We start from the raw sequence: 24,545 nt of genomic DNA on the forward strand, positions 1-24,545 counted from the left end.
ACACTCGTGCTTTAAGAGGATCGGAAATCAAAAAAGGGAACTTATTTTTCATCAGGGCGTCAGTCTTTGCTAAAGTGATAAACAGAGGCTTTGGTGACACTCTGGAGTCATATCGAAGGCTCACTTGTAATCTTTGTTAGTGTTTGTTGTCATACAAGTCTACTGATAAATCTGTTTTCCACTGCTGTGGTAACAGCTTTTAAACATTGGTGAGTGCTCACCAAATTGGACACTGAGGCTCCCTCAGGTGAACATGTGCCACATTAAAATGCTCGCTGCACATGTCTCTGTTCATTTGTTTTAATTTTAAATAATAACATAGGGGTGCATATGCTGCTTTTTGCATCCACTTATGATTTGTTCTGATCTGCAAAACTCAACCTTTTCTTTTATATTTTTTATGTGTAATCAAGCTACATGAAATGACAGAAGAGGATCCCACCAGCCTTAACGAACAGAACAGTTTGGCTGCAAAAGGGGATCGTATGCATATGTGTGGTGATAGTAATTTAGAGATTCATTTGAATTTCCAGATATCCCCCGTGCAGTCCAGAACGCACTGGATAAACCCCAACCTCTGAGCAAGGTCTCCACCTCCCCCCTCCCCTACTGACGTCATGCAACGAGCAGAAGCTATTGCACGAAAAGAGCTGCTCGCAGCCGCACTACTGTGATTATCTGTGTGCTCATTGCCAGGAGTGTGGAGTGTGCAAAGGAGGGAGAGGGAGAGAGAGAGAGAGCAAGCGAGGAGGAGAGGTAGAGGGAATACAGTTGGATTTGGATACTACTGGGAAACTACTAAGCGCGCACAGCACGCACCGAGCGGAAGGCATATCGACGGTGCGTAGCCAGCATTTCACCTACTCCCCGTTCCCTGCGATCGGATTCAGGCGAGAATGGAGCTCCCTGCCGCCGGAGAGCACGTCTTTGCGGTAGAGGGCATCGAAAAGAAGCGCATCCGCAAGGTACCAGAGAGGAAGCATGTTTGCAAAAGCGCTCCGGACGTTAAAATATCGCGTTTGACATGACCCTCACCAAAAATTTCTCCTTCTCCACCATCACAGGGCAAGATAGAGTACCTGGTCAAGTGGCGAGGCTGGTCTCCCAAGTAAGTGTTCATGCAACCTTCTGAAATATCGCAGATGACTCACCGCTGCATTGATAAATTGCAATATTTTGCACCGAATCGAGTGTTGGTGCCATATAAAAAAAATGCCATTCACCATAGCTGTGTGCGCACAGTGTGTTGTTGTGCATGAGTGTGCGTATGTGTGTGTCTGCGTGGACTGGGAGAGCGCGGTCGCTGTGTGTTTCAGTGTATCCGCGGATGCCTTCACTAATTTATGCGAGGGAAGGGGGCAGGCACAGCTATGTAATCCCGTTTTAATTATTTCTGCTCTGCCAGCGAATTTACGAGACAGTGGTGCTAAAATGGCCGACTGGATGATGGTGCTGGAGCAGCGTTTGGAGAGCACACACACACTTTTGTGTTGGAGATTTTCTGCTCAGCAGTTGGATGTCTTCATGTTGATTTCCTTTAGCGGGAATGTGGCTAATGGCTGTTGTTACATGGTCTTTGCAAATGCAGTCACCTTGAACTACAAATGCCTGTCATGAGGCCTCCATTCCTTACCTGTCCACTCTGACCTCGCAGTCACGGCGGGGATGTGGGAATGCGTTTGTTGCGCACAGAGGCTGAGGCCTGTGAGACAGTAAGAAAAAGGAAGTGTGCATGTGATATATCTCTGACAGTTGTTTGCTCCTCTTTGCAGATACAACACGTGGGAACCAGAGGAAAACATCCTTGACCCGCGCCTCCTGGTCGCGTTTCAACACAGGTGAGAGAGATGTGGACTTCGGACGAGGCCGCGCAGCCTCCAGTTCAGCCATAACCATATATGGGCATGGGAGGAGGGGCGCTCCAGTAACTCTATCGCTGACCCCCCCTCCCACCCTGCTCCCCACAGGACTGTCTCCTGGGAAAAGACAGGGGATGTGGTAGTGAGACTTCTTAAATCAAGCTAATGGGAAGATTGGATATGCGCAAATATGCATGGATTGTATGTTAGAAGATGTGTTTTTTTTAAATGATCATCTTATTATGTGGTTTTGCTTCAGGAATCAACCAGCTCCATGCACACAATGACCTAAATTCACAGAAAAATTGAAAGCTGGATTTTTGCCAGACAGTAAAATGGAAAACCAGTATCCCACATGAGGATCAAACTACAATTAGTAGTTTGCTTTGTTAATTTTTACTAATTATTTTTGCTTTGCAGCAGCAAGGCCTGAGAAGGACAGGTGCTCTGGGAAGCTCAGCGTTAGCAGCTGAGCTTCACTGAAAAGCCAGACTGTTTTCATTTGGATGTGAGACACAGGCACAGTTGTGGTTTTAATATAAGGAGGCCAAGCTACTGCCTGATGCGATTCCCATCACTAGCAGCGTGAGATCTGCTAACAGGGTTGCAGGCTGTGCGTTGTTTTCTATCCAAGGAAAAAACCTATCTAGCAAGACTCATTTTGACACACCACATGCAGTTATTCCATGTTGTGGAAAGAGAATATCTTACCTTGGATGGTGACAAGTGGCAACCTGCTTCCAATAACGTGTCAACAGCAGGCCTGACGGAGGCCTGGAAATTTACCACAAACACATAAATCTCAGAGGTTGAGATGTTAATAATATCAAATGCTGTCATTTTAGCCCTGTGGCACATGCTCAGCAGCATCATGTTTGGGTTGCTGGACCCTTGAGGCCTGTGAGATATACTCTCTGTAGGCCATGAGGCCACTTGTGGGACTGGGTAAAGACGTGATGGCTGGGGAAAGGAATTCACATTTCTGAAAAGGCTAATTGACACGCAAAGCTCTCTAGCTTTTCCAGTGTACCGCACTGATATTCCCCCACAGCCTGGCTGTGTGTGTGTGTGTCTGGTTCTGTGCTGATGGTCATGGAGTGCTGCCTCTGCGCTGTGTGTGTAGATTCCTCTCTGCTCCCAGAGGATGGGGGAGGGGATCTGACAAGGGAGGCTGTAATTGCCAAATCTTCTGTGAATAGGGGTCACCCCATTGGATGCTGTTTGAAATCGCACACATTATAGCATTAAAACGTAGACTGTTTATTGTGGCAATTTTCTGGCAGCTCTGATAGTTTGAACATCTGTAGCAAGAGGCCAACAATAGACTGGGTTTACGCATGCCTGGTGGAGTCTGTGTGCAGCTGTCCTTCACCCACCGCTGGTTATTTATGAGCCAATGATGAGTCAAGGTTTGTATCAGGGAGAAATATTTCACAGCCAGTTCAGCGCTCGTTCTAGGCAGCACAACTATAATAACATGTTTCCCCCTCGCTCCTCCCTCAATAAAAGCTGTGTTTATTATTAGTCTCATTATCTTCCTACATTTTTAGAGTGAAGCCGTTGTTGTGTTGCACAAGATGCGGTGATGTGCATGTTTTCAACAGTAGCATCCATCCCAGAAGTACTCCACGGTGTTGTTTTTACCCCATTTCATCTGTACCTCATGATCCTAATTAGAGTTTGAATGTATGAAGAGGAAGGGTGTGCTGCAGGAGGGGAGGATGTTTGAAAGACAAGGAGAGATCTCCCTGCTGTAACCTTAATTGAATTTCTCCAGGATAATGAGAATATGGAATGGGCCAATTACCATGGAGAGCTATGCAAATAAGGACCATAATGCTTTGCAGTGGGTCACATTGGGCATTCATTAGTCCTCCAAACCAAAATTCCACTTTTGACCTTGAATAGGTAGAAAAAAATGAACAAATGCTCAAAATATCAAACCTGTAATTTTCCATGTGATATAATTAGATCTTCAATGTAGAGATGTGAAACACTGTCTGACAAATGAGATGTTATATTTGGAAGATAAATATGGTGCAAGTAAATGTAATTATCTATTGTTTTCACAGAGAGAGGCAGGAGCAGCTGATGGGATATCGAAAACGGGGACCGAAACCCAAGCATCTCTTACTCCAGGTAATTTTCATCTTTGTCTGCTCTGAATCGTCACCGACATAAAAGCATTGCTGTAAGTTTCACTCACTCAGAAGTCAAAAGGGGAGAGGTCTTGTCAGGTGTTTAAGAGCTGCTGTTATTATGGGGACATTTATTTGTAGATTTTTGAACCCAGAGGTTGTGCAGCTCGTTTTCTGTCCACATTCAGCTATTCCTCGTGACGCTAGGTTTGTTGCCCGAGGTTTTATCAGCATTGCTTGAGTGCACTCATTTTATCTGCATGTAAATTTTCTTTATGCTAATAGTTGTGTATGCAAATACGCTTTTGAATGGAACTTCAAATCCCAGGTATGTTCATTTGCACCAAGTAAATCAGTATCAGGAATTTTATTTTCTCCGTTTGTTAATGTTTCCCCAAGACAAGAATAGACGGCCAAAAGTAGCACTATGTCGTGCCTTGACTATCTTAACACAGACCTTTACTGGACCATATATTCTGAGCCAAATGTGATTATATATTTGGAGAAACTCACAGCTGATTGCTATGCAGTGTCACTCCTTAAGAGGCATACCACTCTGCCAGAGTCACACGTGGCTAGCAATCAGGTATAAAGCGTGACATGTCTGGTGGCACTTCTCTGACCTGAGGTCACAGTCAAAGTGTCTTGAACGTTCCGCTGCCGTGCCTTTCTGATGGCCTGAGGGGTTAGTCTGTACAGGAGGGAGGAGGAGGGGACAGAGTGATAGGAGTGAGGTCACATGCGGAGTCCTGCTTGGATAGTTCATTTCAATTTCTGACAGGCCTCAGCACCTTATAAACAACATTTTTCTTCTAGTTGTAGCGTGCAGTTTTGCAAATATTAGCTGTAGCGCATTGGCAGCCGTGAGAGCCCCTTTTTAAACGGCACACCACAGACTTTCCTCGTAAAAGTGAGTTTTCGTTATGCTCAGCTTGTAAAAAAAAAAAAAAGGTGTTAAAATGTCTTCTGTGACTCTGGAGGAGCCTTGTCACGTCTGAGAAAGTAACCCTGGTGATGTCATCCAGGTCATCTCATCTTGGGCTTTGAGACTACCAGAAAGCCATATACAGTATGTTACAAAGAGATGCTGTGGAGTTTGAATGTCATGGGTAATTTGTAGACAGGCAAAGTCAAACAAATGTATGCTAATTCATTTTTATTCATGACAGAGGATTCCAGATCTTGCTTTCTCTTTAGATTCCTGACCATTCATTTTAATATTTCAATAAAAACAGGTAAAAATGTTGGTGTCTTTTCATCTCTTTCAGGTGCCCTCATTTGCCCGAAGATCCAGCATCCCTGCAGGTTTTGAGGAAACACGGCAAGACACAGAAGGCTGCCTCAAGTCAGACCCCATCCAGGTCCAGCGGTCCCAGCCTCAGCAGTACCAGCTGAACAGCAAGAAGCACCATCAGTACCAGCCCAACAGCCAGGAGGTCCCTGCTGACCCACTAACCAATGGCAAGAAGAAGTTCATCTACCAGCTAAACAGCAAGAAGCATCATCACTATGAACCTGACCTGAGTATGTACGATGCACAGGCCTCTAGGCTGAAAGAGGTGGTCAAAGTCCAGGAACCGGCTTGTAAAACAGCAAATCCTGGTTGGAACTTACCTCTGGCGCTGCAGCAGAAATGGGTTCGTGACAAAGACACAGGCTGCTTGAGCAAAGTCAAAGAGTCAGCACTGGAGGTGAGAAAGCCAGCTAATAAAGACACTGAGAGTGAACAGGCCCTTAAACCCAGTCCTAAAGACGTAACCCTGTCTGGTACGGTTAGCAGCAAAATGAAGATAATCAAGAACAAAAATAAGAACGGGCGAATCGTTATTGTCATGAGCAAATATATGGACAGCAACAAGGTTCATGGTACTAAAGGTAAACACGGGGAATCAAATGAAGAGAAACTGCAGAGCATCCAAGCATCAGAGAACAATCCAGCACACAGAACCAAAATGGTGGAGCACCCAGAGAATGGTATCCCCAAAGAGATGTGTAACGGCAGTTCCCTCCCGGCTGCAGAGCATCCTATCAAGTGTTCCCCAAAAGACAGACATTTCTCAAAGCCTTCACCAAGTACAGCAGAGGAGTACAACACAGAAGTGGCTCGGGGTCAGGCTGATCTACCAGATGATCTACCCCTGCAGCTGACCGCTAGCTCACCCCCAACATCCTGGGCTGTTGACACCAGCATCCCAACTCCAACTGCCGTCGACCAGATCAGGATCCCTTCTTTTCCCAGTGACCGTAAGCGAAAGCTCTCGGATCCTGTAGAGGACAGGAAGGTTTCCAAAACCCTTCTGAGTTCCAGGAGCTTCAGTGTCCCAAGCACGGTGGCCACTCCACCTCAGGATAAACCAATGGACCTCCACTGCAGCGGTCGGCACCTCAGCAGTACATGTACATATGAGATTATGGACTCTGGCAGCCAGGAGGAGCCAATGGATCTGAGCTGCCCAAAAACTAAGAAGCAGGTGGAACCAGAAATACAGCCAGAACTGGAAAGAGAGCCTGAGCCTGCTATCAAAGACACTCCGCCGCTGCCCATGACAGAGAACACACAGAAATCAACAGAGAAATCGACTGAAGCACCTGTTAACAAAATCTCCCCCTTTATGGGAAATATCATAATCACTGATATCACCACAAACAGTCTGACTGTCACCTTCAAGGAATACGTTTCTTTCTGAGAAATCCTTTGTAAAATGGGACTACGAAGTAATGGTTGGATGATCCTGTTCATATGTGCATATGTAAAAAAGAAAAAACATCAGAATTTTGTATATATGGAAATTTATAATTTATAATTCAAATTCAATATGTTTCTTATGACGTTTTATACTGTAACTCCTCTGTCATGTAGCCTAGAAAGTGCCCTCAAGGATTTGAGTGAATGCATTCAGGTGGATGTATTCCACAAAAAAAAAAAAAAAGAATCTGTTTAATGGGATAGTTTTGCTGTCGTTTCATACCTGTACCAAACTTATAACCTGAGCTGTATGAAGGTTTATACCTATTTTGTATGAATAATAGCCCTTATTTTGGTTGAGTCGGAGTTGTTGACTCTATGGTGATCTAAGATCAATTTGAAAGCACTTAATTACATTTCTAACATGCTAATTTGTGTCATATACCTTCATTAATGGACGGACAGCCGGTTTCTTTAAGTCTTATTTCAATCATTATTTTTAACTCCAGACATGTTTTGTTTGTGGCTCCTTACATAAAAATTTATTGGCCATGTCATGCAAATTTACAAAGCAGGTGTGGCTGAGTACAGTATAAACAAAATGACAACTGTGGGACACGCTCAGCTGTGTCCATCCCTGCATTTATTTTGTCGGGTTTTTCTTGCGATGTTGGGATGCTGCACAGCTGTCAGAGGATCTGCAGTTACAACCCAATCCATTACTACACTGAGCAATTTGTCTTTAGCAAACAGTTATGGAATAAAACTGGACATGTACGCACTCAAAGGTCGGCTCCCCGTTAAGAAAATTGTGTCATTTATCAAACGTGACGTATTGATTCTTGTCATAATTAGGTTGTGATTTATTACTTTATTGTTGACCTCGCATATTGCTGGAGTTACTTTGTCTGCTATAGCCTTGTTAGTGGTCTCCTAATGTTACCCAGATTAATGATATTCATTTAATTTTGCCATTCATTATATGATCTGAAGAATACGACTGCTATATGATTTAGCAAAAGCTACTATGGTCATTAACAAGTATGTTATACAGATTAAATGTGAGGTGCGAAGCTGGCTTTGTATACTGTTACATGCAATCATCCAGTGACTGCGAGTTGTTTTGATTATGCTGCTGATAAAGTGCATCAAAGCTGTTGGATGTAACCTCCATTTGAGTCTAAATTGCCTTCTATGCACATTTAATGCAAAACCAGCAAGAATGCTAAAATGCTGTAATGATGAAAAATGAAGAGTGGATATTTATTGACAACTGATTTGTTGTTCACACACAATTACGAGATGTTGTCTGCATCGGAAGCTGCATGCGATTCCACTGAACAGGTTGTACTTTATGAAAGAGAAGAGAATCCGTTGGCTACTTTTAGTTCTCTTTGTTTTGTTCATTCTTCCTTGCACTTGGTTCAAAGTCAAAATGATTGTTATAAAGTTTATTCCATCAGGGGTTGGTTGTCTGATTTCTGTTGGCACAGCTTACTGGATGATATGTTTCACAATAAAGAAAGATTTGACCTCTGACACTCTTCTGCCTTTATATTGGGTGAGGGCAAACTGGGCATGTCGTGTCTTTTACTATCTTTTGCAGGTTAATTTCTTTCTTAAAGGTTCATGTGTCACATCCTGCAGTTCCTCTGAATCCTCTTTGCTCATGAAGGAACAGAACGGAACATTAAACACTAACTTGGTTGTGAACCATGACTTGTAAAACAGATCATGTTGCATAATCACAACTGATCCTGCACAAAGAGCCCTCTGTGTTGCATAACGGCACTGGTCACTTGTATTATTAAAACTTTATCCATGCATTATTTTTCTGTTGCAGCTTGAGTCCAAGCAGGAATGTAAACACACAACATAAGTGGATGAGGTCAGGGACGGCGGTTATGTAATTGTTCATTCTATAACGAAGAAAAGCTTCATGGAAGGTAGGTGTTTGGCTGCGTGGGTGCAGTTCAACACAATGTTAAATTTTATGCAATAGGCTCTGTGGTATTTCCAGCACATTGAGTATATTGTTACAATAAAGGGCAGTGTTTTCTACCCGCAGACCTGTATCACTATGACACTGCAAATCCCCCTGCATTATTTTCATAAGGTGCAATTTAGACAGACAAGTCCAGACTGACAAAGCTGCAGATACATAATTGTGCATGGCTTAGCTTTTATGAAAGAACTTAAAATAATAACCTTTCATAACATTTGCAAATGCCCTGGGAGTATTCCAGCCTGCGGGAGGATCATTAAAGGCCTGTAGTCATGAACTCTGGTGTGAAAATGCAGACAGAAGATGATATGCTGCTGTGCAGGAATCTCTGGTTAATAGAACAATTAATGCTTGACTGTGTTGAATGACAGGAAGGATTTGGAATGTGTGTTGTTGTTTTTTTTTTTTTTAGTTTGTTCCTGGAAGTTACCTATAAATGACTGTTGACACAGAGACGGAGCAAGAAAACAAAACAAAGAAAATAAAAAGGGAACATCAAACACATAGAGAAGTGTTTCAGAGTAATGGCTGCACTGGGGCCACCAAATTAAGTTTCCAAGTCTTTGCCAGTTAAATCAGATGAATTACAGTGGCATTGTACAGTTTCCCAGAAATTTCCACCTATTTTTTAATAAATAAATCTTTTATATTCCGGCCAGTTTGTTATTTCCAACAGAAAAACCCGTCTGTGATTTTCTGGTATAAAAGTGCACAAGCTCATTAATGCCAAAGAAGATTATTGTCAAGCCTCCAAGACTAAAGGCACCAGGAGAAAAGGGGATCAAAAGCTGTCAGTACAGGTATAAAATTAAAAGATCCACCTTAAATGTTATGTTGGATTTATTCTGAACCTCTCAACACTGTCAGCTATATTGTCAGTCATATTCTGTGTTGCGCTTATAACCACTGAGGGTTACCAAACTACAGGTTCCACTGAAACTGCGAGTGGCCGCTTCACAAGTGGAAGAAATGTTTTAATTGCTGCATAAATGATGTTCTTTTCAAACTATGACAGCCAATCCATTAAGTCGTGAGATGAGTGGACGTGTGAAAGACGCACAACACAGCAGCAGCTTTTCAAATTGGAAACTCAGATATGACTGAAGTTCAAAACCCCACGTCTCTTTCTCTCTCTCTCTCTCTCTGTAGCCCATATGAAGGCTGCCTATAGAGGCCTCTGGTAGCTTTGAACCAACTATTTGAGTCCAACCATGTGCATCAGAAGGAAACTGAAACATAGTTGAGCAGGGGAACATATTTATAGAACAAGTGTGATGTTTCACATTCCCCCTTTATCATCGAACCCAGCCGCAGCCTGCAGGGTTGGTTCATCTCCACACTGTGCAGCCTCCTGGGATCCTGTCATCAGCACGAACATTTAGCTCATTTAAAGCGGAGGCCTTAGAAAATTCAGCAAATAATCTGGATTAAAATGGAAGTCATCTTTGTTAATGAACCTGTTATTTTTGTTATCTTTCTAAAATGTCTTCTGACACATAAAGAACAGTGGAAATAGCCTCTGAGTGCAACTTAGATTTCTTTGACGCGACCCAGTTGTATTTTATCAACTGAGAGCTGTTGAACCAGAATAGATCTAACCTAAATAAAATTAAAAAAAAAAACCAAAATAGCTCGTCTTTAAGAAATGGCAACTGGTGCTGCTCTAAATGATGCTTCCTAATTCAATTCATGCGCTAAAATATGGCAGAGCTGCAGGTCAGAGGCGCACGGCTTCGCAGTTTCTAGCTTGTGGTTGTGTTTGTGAGCCACCTTCAGAAGAAAATGTCGCCCGGTAAGTAGGACAGTGAACAGCGAGCTGTGTGCAGCAGTTGCCCAGAAACCAGAGAGCCAATAATGCTCTCACAGAGCCAGCTCTGTTTATTCATGTACGGCTGTCGCCATTGCGGCTCCTGCAGACTCACTTTTCACCGAGTCGGAGCCAAATATGGAGAAACCGCAGCAGTCTGTGTGAAGCTGCCTCCTTTCAACGCGCACCAGTCGTCTTTCTCTCTGAACAGAAACCGCGCAGGCTATAGCCATTATGGTACCGACAGGAAATGTCGGTCTACAGCCTATGACTATCAAAATGGTGGTTCATATTTCGACAGCAGCCACAACGCATCTTTTGTCCGCGGCGCGTCCGCCCTCATCTCCTCCATAGCAGGGAATTTTTAAACCGACAGACAGCAGCAAATATATCAACCTATCACCCTTGATCTGTAACAACCGAGAATAAAGACAGACAAAACGCTGCAGCACCTCCACAGAGGACACTGACTTCCTCTCTCCTCTCCGCCTCTGTTGCGATTTCATCTGACAAAGCTACAATATTTGATCCCACATCTAATGAGCGTCAGAAATATTTTTAAATTCATTAGAAAACCTGCCCATTTTCTTTCAGTGTGTTGTTTGGGGTAAATGCTAGGACCTGACTTCCCTGTTTTTTTTCCCACCACACTATTGAGAGTACAGATCAGGACTAAATGGAATAAAAATCAAGCTTAAGCAATATTCTTCCAACATTATTAAGAATTTATGGTAAATTCATGTGAAATAACTGTGAGGATTTGTGTTAGTGTCATCTTTAAGTTGCATGCGCCCATGAACAAGAAGTCCAAACAACACAACGAGCAGAAATTCCTGGTCCAAAGAAACCGAGTCACAGCATCATCAACATGTTTTGTTGGTAGATAATTTATCAGGGGTCTTTAGACCTGCTGCTTTAATTAAATGAATAAACTCATGGAGGCCTGTGCAGGTTGCCTCTGGAGTTGTTATCGTTTTAATTAAAGGAAAGGTCCAAGAAAAGTGAGATCAAACTAATATATAAACGTATTTCACAATATTGTGTCCGTGGTTATTGTGTTTAGTGAATGATTAATGCATTAATCAAAAGTGGAATCGTTTGACCTTCCGTCCAGAACAGTGGGAATGACGATGAGTGTGGCCTGGAGGCTTTTTTAAGTGACTGACACACACTCATATTTATTATAGCAACATTTTGGTTTTATGATTTAATTTGTTTTAAGTTTGTTTTGTGTTTGAATTCGTCATTTGAGATGAATTGCTGGTTAAAGTAACATTTTACACCTGGGGCCTGGAAATGTGCGCACTTCAACTCACATGTTCCTACATGTCTGCGATTAATTTGTGTGATCAGTATTCGCACTGAGGCTAAATAACATATTTTATAGTATATTCAATAACAGTTGTACTGACTGCTGCACTGAACCAGAACAATAATAATAACAGTAATAATATCACAACAATATTCATGTTTATGATAATAATAACATTCATTTCATATCGACAGCTGAAATACAAATATTATATAAATTCCAAGTGCTTAGTTCTAGTGCCGCCAGAAATATAATAATAATAATAATAATAATAATAATAATAATAATAATAATAATAATAATAATAATAAATAAACACTGCTAATAATATTCTAACTTTTAAAAATTGTTTGACCACTGTCGTTACTGTATAAGAACTGAAATCTTTGTTTTTATGAACTGAGAATAAAAAAAAAAAAGAAAAAACACACACACGACCATATTTGGAGCCTACAACATGTAAAGAACGTAAAGACTACATTTTCTAACTAAATTAAACGAGGCATCTTTATTGTCTACATATGCACAAAACCTTCAGTCTTATTAAAACAGAGGCGACGTGTTGTGGAGGTTGTTTTACACAAAGCAGAGCAAAGAGCAAGAGCAGGTTTAACTTGAAAATATATTTTAGCCAAAACATCTTTGAAGGTAAAGTGAGCTGGGTGAAGTCCTGGTGGATTTTCACATGAGATATCTTATTTGAGCAAATTCTTTAAACTTAAATTTCACAAACTCAAAATGTCATTTAACGCAACACATTGACATTAACACGCCAACACCCACATGTTGTTCGTGTCATTCAAATTCTTCATGTTCAGGAGTGAAGCAATCAAAGCTCATTTCTATGCCCATCATTTGTATCATTCTCATAAAAATGTTGCTTTTTGTTAATCATATGATTCAAACACATGTTGGCAAATGTCATTCAGGAGATGCAGTAGGCAGAGAATGTGCAGCAACTAAATGTAAAACGTCTGGAACCATCTTCAACATCCACCAGGAGTTACTCATTTTTAAAACTGTCTCGCTGTTTTTTTCACAGCTCTTAGTTCTTAACACAACCTCTTTGTTGTGTTAATAGGTTGGATAATTTGTGCAGACAGTAAAAGATTGTGTGATGTTTCATAGACGTAAAATATTGCGCAAAATATTTATTTAGCGCAACAGTACAATTACGCATGACACTGCATTACTGCTCATGAGCTCCCAGCTCTCAAAAAAAGAATATTGTGAACTTGAAACGGATGAAACTGTACATTAACCTGTGTTGTCGCAGAATATATTGAACAATTAGTTTTAAACAGTCAACCGTGAACCTACAGTTGATTTATATTCTGAGTTATGTCTGAGACAATTCGTGCGTAAGATTTTACCTCACCCATCAGCAAGTGGCGCACAAAGGTAGGGCACGTATCCGACCATTTATGACCTCATTTTGTTCAACTGTAATGTGCACAGACATAGATTTTTGATTTGATATTTGAGATTAATTAAGACTTTTATTATCAATTATTCAAGTATTCAAAACTTATATTTACAGATTGTTTTATTTGTATGTAAAAGGGGTTGTCTTATAAAAGGGTGGAACCTTTTAATAATCAAATCAGTCTCTTGTTTTAATTTCTTATCTTTTTAATTCTAGTAAAATCGAACAATTATTTATTTTAGTTTGGACTGGATGGACCCCCCTCTGGGACCTCCAGGCGTCCGTCGACCCGCTCCGGGAGCCTGTGACTTCGCTTGTTCCTCTGTGCCAGACATTCCTGTACAGCAGCCAGAGCAGCGGGACTCCTCCCCTTCACTCAGAAACCCGGGGCACGTAGCAACAACTGAGCCTATGTGCTCTACCACGATCCGTCCTACCGACTGCGGTGCCTGGCAACAGAAAAAGACGTGATGACGTCCTCTTCAGATTGCGTATTATGGGATGTGCGAAATTAAACAACCCGAAGAGGACACGGGGAAGCCAAAAATAATAAAAGAGACAGAAATAAACGAGGTGCATGGTGAATCATGGAGCTCTCGGCTGTCGGTGAGAGCGTCTTCGCAGCCGAGTCCATCATTAAACGGCGAATCAGACGGGTATTCGCTGTTTTTTACCCACAGGCTTTATCTCCACACCTATTACGCGACCATTTGTTTGTGCACCGCCGAGAGGCAACGGTGTGATAACATTAATCTAATACGGATTTGTTTTGCAGGGTCGTTGGGAATATCTCGTAAAATGGAAGGGCTGGTCTCAGAAGTGAGTATAATATCCGAGGCAGTGAAGGACAGCGCTCCATCCTGGCCGCTCGTAAAACTGCACCAGCTCAGACGCTGTCGTTACTCAGCTTGTGGATGTTTTTATCCATTTCATCTGCTCTGTGTGCACTCGTACAGTCTGCCAGATGTCTGTTGGCTTTCGTGCACCACACAGGTGCTGTAAAAGTGTGTAAGGATCAGCCCGCTGGGATGTATTTAAGTCCCCACTAGCTTTAGCAATGGCTGGGTTCACCATGCGTCACTGTCCGTTACGTAGTCTGTAATTGCAGGGCTCACAGCAAGATTGCTTTGATTAAACTGTTACACCGCGCGTGTGTGCGCGCTGACATGCGATCCGCTCCCTGTATTGTGCCAAACACCTCTCTCCTCTGTTGTGGCGACCTAGGTACAGCACTTGGGAGCCGGAGGAAAACATTCTAGATGCACGACTGTTCGCTGCCTTCGAGGAGAGGTGAGGGTTTGACAGCGCAGCAGTAGGCCTCTCTGCAGAAACGAAATGGCACCGCGTGTTGTGCGCTGGAAAAACATCCATATAACTAAGTCTTTTCATCTGTTTTATAATGTTTACGTTGAAATTTTCGTCACTGTAGTGACAGCAAATGTGTACAGAGTGAGGCGACTCATTTTCCAGTACCGATAGCTGCAGGATGTGGTGCAATTTTATTATCACAAGCAAGTTTTCCGCCTTATTCTAACACATTTTTCCATTTTAATGTAACTTATTTCTTATAGAAACTGTCTCAAAACTAGACAAATATCCCCCTGGTTGCAGTGTTTAGCTCCTGCATGGAATTTATTTTTTCGATGTAATTATAAAAAAAACTAGAAATAATAAGTTAATATCCTGTGATGGTTCTTCTAATGATTTCTGTTTCATCAGAGAGCGTGAACGGGAGCTGTTCGGACCGAAAAAGCGGGGACCCAAACCCGAGACATTTCTCTTGAAGGTGGGTGAATCTTTCACTGCGCATTTCTCAGGGTTTCATTTAATTTTCTTACGTTTCCGAGGCGTAACATGAAAGGTATCGATGATGACTCATTTCCATGACGAGGCAACTTATCTTCTACTGTTCTCATTCATCTGTAAGTATTGGCACCTTTGTGTGTCCAGTTTCACTTAAAAACCAGAGGAATTGAAACCTAAAAGATAATCTCTCCTTCATACAAACCTTTTCATGAAGTAAACGTGGGGAACTTTAATGTACATTTAAAATACCCACAACACGTTGTATACATTATTTTGTATCTGATTTATTTTGCTTTCCATTTGTATCCCTAAAAAACAAAGCAGCGGGACGAGGCCTTGAACGTCTAACGTAACCAAAACATATTCAGATGCTTCTCTTAAACGTAACATTTCCTCAGGAGACTTCAGATTTACATCTCTGGGAAACCTCCTCTCATAAACATCATTTGATCTGTCCATAGGCCAAAGCGAAAGAAAAGACGTATGAATTTAGAAGAGAGGCTCCCAGAGGGATCCAGGTTTCCTATCCCATCCCGGAACCTGTCATAACACCAAGAGCCCGAGAGGGTTTACGCACAGTGGTTCCCACAATCTTCCCACCCAGCGCCGTTAACAGAGGTGAAAGTGTCCACGTCCGACTGCCAGAGCCAGAGAGGAGGCCCGGACCGACTCCACCAGCTGCTCTGACTCTCCACGAATCCGCCCAGTTCCCCAGAAAGAGAGGACGCAAACCGAAGCTGCATTTACATTATGACAAAGATGATGGAAGCAGCTCAGCTGAGCCGGACACCAAGAGGATCAGGTTACTGGAGGAGCCGGTGCCACACGGTCTGTCCAAAATGCCCCGACGTCTGCATCACCACGGAGAGGCGTCAGATCGCAGCCTCATCCAGCTGACCAAGAGGTTTCAGGAGGAGACAACCATTACACCCAAATCCTGCAGCGAGCAGAGACACGCGCACGGGAGCTCAAGCTTGTCTTACACCTGCGCCTTCAATCCAGATGTGCGCAGAAGCGACCAGGGGGTGCACAGGACTCATTGCTTGAGAAGGATGTCTGTCCCTCAGCACAGCAAGCTGAGGCACTCCGCAGACCACCGGAGCCACCAGGTGAAGGAGAGCTCTCTGCCCCGGGAACAACCTGCTGCCATCTGCACACAGTCCGAGTCTATCGATGATACATCCGCGCTGCCAGCCTCGTCGTGGACCCCCAGCTTCACCAATGTGGACAGTGTGACCGTGACAGACGTCACCATGAACTTCCTGACAGTCACCATCAAAGAGAACAGCACGGACAAAGGATTTTTCAGAGATAAAAGATGAGTATGTGCTTTAGATGCAAGTTAGTTGAGACTAATATAGACCCAAATAATTGTTTAGCTAGCTACTAACTAACAGGCCTACTGTGATACTATATTTTTTCTATGTAACTTCCACACATGTACATACACATATTTAATACGCTGCTGAGAAAATAAAAAATGAAAGTGATATTGCAAGTTTGCGTGTTTTTATTTAGCTTTTTGCACCAAATGTCTCCAGTGTCGTCTTACTAAGATCATCCAGACACATCAAAGCTCCTTCTTTGGCCTTTCTTGTACCACATTTATCATGGTCTTTTCCAAATGGTCTCACATTCAGCTGCTGGTTGTTTGTTCCACAAGAAGACACAATTATAAAGTTGCAAACTGACAAGTTCATTTCCAGTTTTTCAAGGAAAATAAAACTTTGGAGGCTAATACGGGTTTGAATTGAGACTACAATACGTGTTTTATTTATCCATGCAAATTATTTAACATTGCAGGAAGTGACATGTCCAATAATCGAGAGCATCAATTGACGTTATTGAAAAATTAAACTTCAGCACATGAATAAATCTTCCAGGTTTTTCAAATTAAAGGTTTTTCCGAAACCTCATTAAAAATGTTCCGTTAGATGGAGGAACCCGTTTCCTGCTTTTATAAAAGCCTCCCTGAATTTTGTGCGCAGGGGTCAAGTTCAAGTTTTAGTTCGTGTGAATTATTCTAACAACGATTGTTGGGAAATAATTAAATATATGAACGTGATACATTTATCATTTGATTTAATTAAAACATTTCTTTTTTTGCTGTTGTAGTTTTCTATACAGACTGACCTCACACGGTGAAGGCCTGGATTTAATTTGCTTTTACGCATATTTGAATTTATATATTTGTAAAGGAGTTAAATGCTCCGAGGCATGTTTCATGAAAACGAGCACATATCTCTCAGGGTTGTGGCTCTGCCGTTGGCCTAATTATAGACTGAAGCATGCTCTTCTTGTTTTATTATTATCACCTTGCTGTCGCCGCCATTGTAGTTGTCAAATCACACTCAGAAAAACTCCAGAGGTCGAGTTGGGCCTTAAAGCAGACGCTGAGTCTAGTAGAGAGATTTGGTACTGACTGTTTTAATTCATTCAAACTCAGACACTGCAAATGATCAATATACGATTGTTCTCCTTTTGGCACATTTATTGTGTGTTTAATGGACAGGACAGAGAGACTGCAGGGTCAGGTATCACCCTGTGTAGAGTTGGGAGAAGCGAGATTAATAAATAGAGTTTTGCTTTTAACGCGTCAAATGTTTCATTTTAAACTTATTATATTGTTTTAAGATTTTGGATTTTGTCCCACTAGTGACTGGACACGACTTGCATCACCTTTGTCTATTGGGCCTGCAGTATATGAAGGATCCGGCTGCACTGTGCCAATAGGAGGCCACTTCTTTCAGGCATAAAGCCTCCATTCATTTGACTTTGCTTTGTGTGTCTGGGACACATGACCCGGTATTCATGTAAAAGAGCTCTGTCTGGTTACTGGCTCACTAATTTAAAATGTGAGTGGACTCGGGTCATTGTAAAATTAAAGTTTTGAAGCTGCAGGATACAATAGAATAATAGAATATGAAGGCGAAGCGCAATTTTCTGAATGTCCTTGAAGGCGAACTGATAAAAAAATATTTATATACACATAGATACTGTATATATGCACACACCTTCTTCTCCTCGTTGTCATATTTACCATGCATCTGTAGCCTGCTCTCTTCTGGCCTTCTGCCAGTCATCCCATGCACATTCCTCCCTCGAAGTTGTGTGAATATGAGTGTTTTTGGCGACATGTGATTAGATTCAAGCTCTCGCCCATTCAGGATTTAGTGGTTTGAGCTGCAAAGGCTTTCCCTGCAGCTGAGACAACATCTGGGCGGACTCACCATATGACAATAATTTACTGGAAGACATACCCATCAAAAAACCTAAACCTTTTCATCTGGCACTGTCTCGATATTCAGTCTATACGCCACTTGTGAGAGTAACTGCGTGCAGCAGCACTCGGTGGCCTGCACGGACACGGTCCACAGAGCTTACCTCCACAAGATGTCGCCACCGGCGAGACCTTGAAACGCTGCCAAATTATTTTTGCCTGCAGGTTACAACGAAGCGATCGTTATTGGATTAAACATTGATGAAAGGTGGGAGCGCGTTCCAGTTTGTGCTCACCTGCAATATTAGTGGCTGCTGAGTTACAGAGTCCTCCTGCAGTCGGGTCCTTCAGGCTGCAAAAAAACGAAGGCAGGCTGTGTTTTGCCTTCCAGATGTGAAAGGACTCTGTGTTGCTGCTTCATCCCGCCACTAGGTGAAGCTCAAGCACACAAACACACACACTCCAATAGCCACGGCAACATGGTAACATTTTATTCCACTTGTATTAGAATTGAACAATTTTCATGTTGATTTTCATGTAAAGATCAACAATTAAATATGATTAAAATTGCGGCTATGAGTCTTCTAAAGGGAACAATTTACTGTGCAGAAAGGCGCACGGAAGGCTTAGAGGACAAAGGGCTTGCAGAGTCCAGGAGTCCCCAACAGCTGGATCAGCCGTAATTGGAGGGAGGGAGGGATAGAGAGAGAGAGAGAGAGAGAGAGAGAGAGAGAGAGAGAGAGAGAGAGAGAGAGAGAGAGAGATAGAGAGAGCATCTAGTGTCTGGACACAGTCCTGAGCTGCAGCAGAGCGCCTGCACTCTCGGTAACGTGGAGCTTCAGCCATGCACCGCCGTCCACTTCTCTCTGGATTTTGTTTCTCTGCGTGGATGAGATGCTGCTGAGATGCTGTTGAATGTGACCATCTGGATGTACTTTCTGGCTCTTCAGTTGAGGTGTTGTGCAGCTGACCTGTGCAACTGGACTGGAAGGTGAGACACGTTTCTAATTTCTGCACAACAGATGAGGACTTAGATATTTTGATATTATGATATTATGGCACAGCGCACTCGCATTTATAAAGGGTTTAAAAGTGTAACAGGATTATCTGTGTTTATTAAATATATGTTAATTCATGTTTAATAAATAATTCACTATTGCATTATAGTTAAGACATATATGAGATCAAAGTGTGGGTTTTATATTGTAAAATCCCCCTGACTGTTTATTTGCAGCAGTCCATGTTTTAAAAATACATCGACAATACTGCGAATTTAAGAAATTAAACCCCTTTATTGATTGTGATTTGTGGTGACGGATGGACCACTCTTTATAACTACATCATTAGATCCAAAATATCAGTTAAATTGGTTCAACCTGAAATTTCTGTCAGGCTTTGAATCTCCAAATCACTGGTAAAATGTTTATTAACCACTGATAAAACCACGGGTAATAGGACGACGTCATGTTAATTGATTATTCATCACACGGTTTTTTCTTCCTGCTGATTCCAGCGGTTTTGCAGCTGGTGTGGACTCCAGGATTGTGCTCCAGGTGCGACTGCGCTGTACGGAGGGTTCGGTGCGGTGGGTCTATCCGGGCCAGGCACTCCGGGTGGTCCTAGAGCCCAACCTGTCCTCCGCCCGGCGCGCCACCGTCTGCATCAAACCGTCTCCCTCCTTCCGCGGAGCCAGCGTGTTCATTGAACGGGCTGGAGAGCTGGAGCTGCTGCTGACCGACGGATGGCGGACGGAGCAGGTGTTCTGTTTCCCGGCAGATGGAGCGCACAGCCCGGCTCTCTATCTCCAAGCCAGCCCCCAGAGATACTGGAGCAGACGCACGATTGGCTTCAGATACGAACTGCTGAGCAACAGGAGCGCTGCTCCCAACCTGGACCACAGTGGGCTGCAGAGTGAGTCAGTAGGAACTACAGAGTCTAGATTTTACTAATTCACTTACAAGTTACAGCCCTGTGTTCAAAAGTGCTACAAACTGCAGTATCAGCAAAATGTACTTAAAGTACAGTAGTAAAAATACTTAAAATGCGCGTCATGATTTTTTGAAATTTTTTTTATTAAATGCCAGATGTGAACAACTGCTGGATGTTTGCAGGAAAATTTGTCTGAATTTTTTATTAAGTTATTGACTGAAATATGGCAAAAAGACAAAATCACACCTATTTTTTAAAAGTCACAAGAGAAAAATGTTGAAAAACTAGTTAAATAGTGAAGTAGTCTGTGGATTTGATGGGATTGTTGTATGTTTTTTTCGTTACATATTACAGACAGATAGGAGTGTATTTTTTAGGAGACGGTGCTTCTCTGAGCTACGGAAAGAAGGAAAATATAGCAAAACATGCAAAACTTCATTATATTTTTACTGTTAGGTAAAGGCTGCCAGGTTATGAAACATTCTGTTGAACTGGATAACATGAGCTCTGATGGAAAGCCAAGTCTGACTGAACCAAAAGACTCTCATCAACAACGTCAGTCATGGTGGGACTTGAACGACCCAATCCTGAATCCTGGTCATTTAATTAGAGACCACAGTTTTGGAGACTGCAGCATGCAGCTGCTGGTCAGTCCTGTGTTTTGTATGGTTGTCTGGTTTCCATCCAGGGACAATGCGGAGAAGACAGAGCAGATCACAGGGTGGCTGGAGGGCACCAGGCCAAGGGGCCTGCATTGAGACTGCAAATACTTTGCAGATTCCACAAATGCCTCATCATTGTACGAGTGCGTTTATTAGCATTTATCCATGTGTGCGGGCCTGTTCTAGTGTGGTGATGTCAGTCTGTGTCCATAATAGACAGCTGCTGGTTTATCTTTTCTGTATTGCCAGTCTGGCAGAGTGTTTGACTCCTGCAGTCCCCTGCATTGGCACTGGGACATTCAATTAGGTCGATACAATAGAAGTCAAACACGGGGTCAAGACTAGTGAGGGTTTTTTAATCTGCAGGCGACGTGGTGGGCAGCACTAACAGAGGAGCAGCATTCCTACTTCTAACCCCTCGTTCCTTCGCTCTTTGATGTGAGGAGGGAGATGAATGTGTGTCGGATTTTAGATCTGTGAAGTGGTATGCATAAGAAATGAGACCCATCTATAAATCACTGTCAGTCTCAGAGCTTTGGATCTTGCATGGTTTGGGAGAGGTTGAGCATGATTGTCACAGAAAGGAGGGGAATTATCTGATACAAAGTTTATCACCTTACAATTTTACATAGATTATAACAAATTTCTGTATTGATGTTCTCATCAACAGCTTCGTGTCGGCCCTGCAATGATAAAGAACTCCTCATGGCCGTCTGCAGCAGCGACTTTGGTATGCTCATGTACAATTTCACTCTACAAACCTAAGATCTGTTAGCTGTTAGTTAAGATCACAGTGGTGTAAGTAAAACTAAGTGAAATGTGTGCTGCAGAAGATAGACAAGGATCAGTAGACTTTGATGCTTTTGTCATGCATTTTAAGCAAAAGGAAAAAAATGAGCAGGTAAATAGATGAACAATTAAAATAAAACACTTCTCTAAGGACGGAATTTCTATTTTAATACATAATCCTGCTTTTATTTTTCAGTGGTTCGCGGCTACATCAAGAATGTCTCCCATGACTCTGAGCGGCAGACATCCTTGGTGGAGGTGTCTGCCGTGAGGGTGTACTGGCAGCGCAGTGGAGTGTTCGAGCAGCTAGAGAACGCAGGGTCACCTCAGTCTGGCTCGTCTTGGCGTGGACAAATCCACACGCTTCTGCGGTGCCACGTGAAGCCTGGGGACGGAGAGTTTCTTTTCACAGGATCAGAACACTTTGGGGAAGCTTGGTTAGGGTGTGCCCCGCGATACAAAGACTTCCTGTCTGTCTACCAGACTGCCCGGGCGGCACGACAGAATTCCTGTGACTTCCCTTCAGAATGAGGAAGTGTGTTGTTTTAGCACGGCTCGGCCCAGCAGTCTTCATCCACAGGCATCCTTACCCCTGTACGGGCACCATGGGATCCAAGTAATGCTGTAATGTGCTATCAAGGTGGCATCCAGTATCACCAGCAGGAACACAGCCACTCAATTGCTGGTGAAAAACACATTTGGAGTATCTGAACAGGGGCAAACAGCAGGGTCTCCTGCACTGAGTCTCAGAGAGGACTGGCCTTTGTCTCTTTCTCATCATTGCCCTCGGTCCTGGGAGACTAAGAAGGGGTTGGGTTGCTGCTCTCTCTTTGTGCTTCTCCCGACGTTGGCTGTTGTTCACTTTTCTGGCTCTGTGTGACAGTTGCCCTCTGAACTGAGGTGGGAGGGAAGAAGGGAAGAACAGCCATTTATAATCACTAGTTCGTCTTAGTGAATAGGCTTGTACATGTATGACTGTGGAGTTATTTTTATTTGAATATGTCGTTCTGAGGTTTGAAATCCACTTTGTTTTGCCTATTTATATGTTGTTAATTGTACATGAACAATAAATTGTCTGAAAACCGTATGAGTGAGTGAGTCAAACTGAGCTGGCATTTGTACTAAGGATGATTTCCTACAAGCTCATGGGAATCTTGTTTTCTTCTGCTTGTTTAGTTTTTATGGTGCCTCTAAAAAAACATGCAGCAAACCCATTCAGCTACTGAGAAGCCAAGATTCCTCTGCAAAGTGAACATTTAAATGTGCTGTAAATGAAAGTTAACTAATAAACTTGGTCTCTTACTCAGTGAATATGTGAATATAGAATATGGTTTAGAAGAGGCTGTTCACCACTGACAGAAAAAATATTCAACACGTGGACATGTTGCGTTTGAATTTGATCTAATTCATCTGGTACATGTCAATCATTAGTCTCACGATCACCGAATATCTAGTCAACTCGTATATTGATTGAAAATGTAAACTGAGTTTATGAACAGTGCATAAGAATTAAGTGGACTTTTTGATTGGTGTGTTGGCAAAGTTTTGAACTTACACCCCCATTTCCTATGATATGCTGCATAATCTCTCTTTTTGAGGAGAATGGGGATTTAGAGCCAAAGTTTCCTACAGTTATATTATATTATATTATATTATATTATATATGTTTATTATTATTTTAGATGTAATATTTTTCCCTGTGGTTATATTCTTATGATATTAGGATCACCCTATCACGAAAAGAAATTAAAAGCCTTCTTAGATAGTTCAGTTGTAAGGTCTATATCAGAGTTTTCTTTTGGGTTGTTCAGCCTCTGAATCACGGCTCAAGAAGACGAATGGACAGATGTGAGGCCCCAAAGCCTGGGGATCCTCCCCTTCAGCCCCTCCCAGAATAGGGGAACAATTAATTGACTTTTAAAGCAACTGCTTTCTTAGCCTATCCCACTCTTCTCCTTGGCTGAGCAGGGCTCACAAATTGGTGTGTTGAACTTTTTATGAGGACTAAATAGCCACCAATGAAAGTGTAAATGAGTGTGAGGTGAATGGGGCCCACACAAAGGCCCTGCAGTGACAAGGCCTCTGGCAGACATAATGACCATTGTCACAGCTCCTGTCATCTAGAAACCATCAGGGTCCATGAATGCAAGCAGCCAGAGGAGGAGTGAAGCTTCACTCCATCCGCATTTTGTCTGCTTGTGTATTTCTGCTACATATGCTGACCATACATCATACTTCTCTCTCTGTCGTGTCAGCTTAAATGATGACATGCATACACATTTAAAGTGTTATGTGCCACTAGTGATGGCTAAGACTTCAAATACTCTTTAAGAAAACAAGTATGGTGGTTTTAACAAATCATGGATTAGACAAATTATACTTCTGCAACTGATGATTTATGAGTTTTAATAAGCAGTGACAATGTGAAGAAAACACTTTCTGTATGTAAAATGTGATTAATGGTTGCACAAAAATCCTATTTGGTGAATGTTGCCAAAAAGTCAAGCCTTCCAAAAACTTTTATCACCCTACAGAAGCCCAGTTTGAAGCCTCCTCCCTCAGTATTGTCCGTGGGGGCCACCATGTCAAATTTCTAAGCAAAATATAGTCTCTCTGTGGGCTTTTGAGACTGCACAATTCTCAGTTCTGGGAATTCCAGCAGGCTCTCAAGGGGAACGAGTCCAGGAGGGATCAGCCCAGAGCTGCTGCCTGGTGCACCGGCAGGAGTCCACCCAGACTGGGGGGTAATTGGTTTATCCTGCCGCCTGGCCTGCTTTCCCATGTGGGCCACTGCTGTGGGGAGGCCCAGGGGTACAATATGGAAACAGCATGATACCCTCCAGTGCCGAACAGGCATTCACTTCTCTGGCTATAGAGACCGGGGAACAGGGTACCAGAAACACAAA

The 24,545-nt window shown here is 42.6% G+C and overlaps 3 protein-coding genes across 3 annotated transcripts; all 3 read left to right on the top strand.

Annotated features, from left to right (window-relative positions):
- The first annotated feature begins 568 nt into the window (after positions 1-568).
- cbx4 (chromobox homolog 4 (Pc class homolog, Drosophila)) lies at positions 569-8,222 on the top strand. Its single transcript, XM_026349714.1, has 5 exons — positions 569-965; positions 1,065-1,108; positions 1,773-1,838; positions 3,932-3,998; positions 5,266-8,222. The coding sequence occupies exons 1-5, from the start codon at positions 897-899 to the stop codon at positions 6,682-6,684; spliced, it is 1,665 nt and encodes a 554-aa protein (XP_026205499.1). The 5' UTR covers positions 569-896; the 3' UTR covers positions 6,685-8,222.
- A 5,385-nt stretch (positions 8,223-13,607) lies between these two features.
- On the top strand, positions 13,608-16,537 carry cbx8a (chromobox homolog 8a (Pc class homolog, Drosophila)). The gene is made up of 5 exons (XM_026349724.1): positions 13,608-13,889; positions 14,009-14,052; positions 14,458-14,523; positions 14,953-15,019; positions 15,501-16,537. The coding sequence occupies exons 1-5, from the start codon at positions 13,821-13,823 to the stop codon at positions 16,359-16,361; spliced, it is 1,107 nt and encodes a 368-aa protein (XP_026205509.1). The 5' UTR covers positions 13,608-13,820; the 3' UTR covers positions 16,362-16,537.
- A 2,496-nt stretch (positions 16,538-19,033) lies between these two features.
- LOC113155172 (meteorin-like protein) lies at positions 19,034-22,746 on the top strand. The gene is made up of 4 exons (XM_026349739.1): positions 19,034-19,250; positions 19,773-20,170; positions 21,521-21,580; positions 21,836-22,746. The coding sequence occupies exons 1-4, from the start codon at positions 19,165-19,167 to the stop codon at positions 22,168-22,170; spliced, it is 879 nt and encodes a 292-aa protein (XP_026205524.1). The 5' UTR covers positions 19,034-19,164; the 3' UTR covers positions 22,171-22,746.
- Positions 22,747-24,545: the final 1,799 nt, after the last annotated feature.

This window comes from Anabas testudineus, chromosome 8 (assembly GCF_900324465.2).
Source record: "Anabas testudineus chromosome 8, fAnaTes1.2, whole genome shotgun sequence".
Lineage (NCBI taxonomy): Eukaryota > Metazoa > Chordata > Actinopteri > Anabantiformes > Anabantidae > Anabas > Anabas testudineus.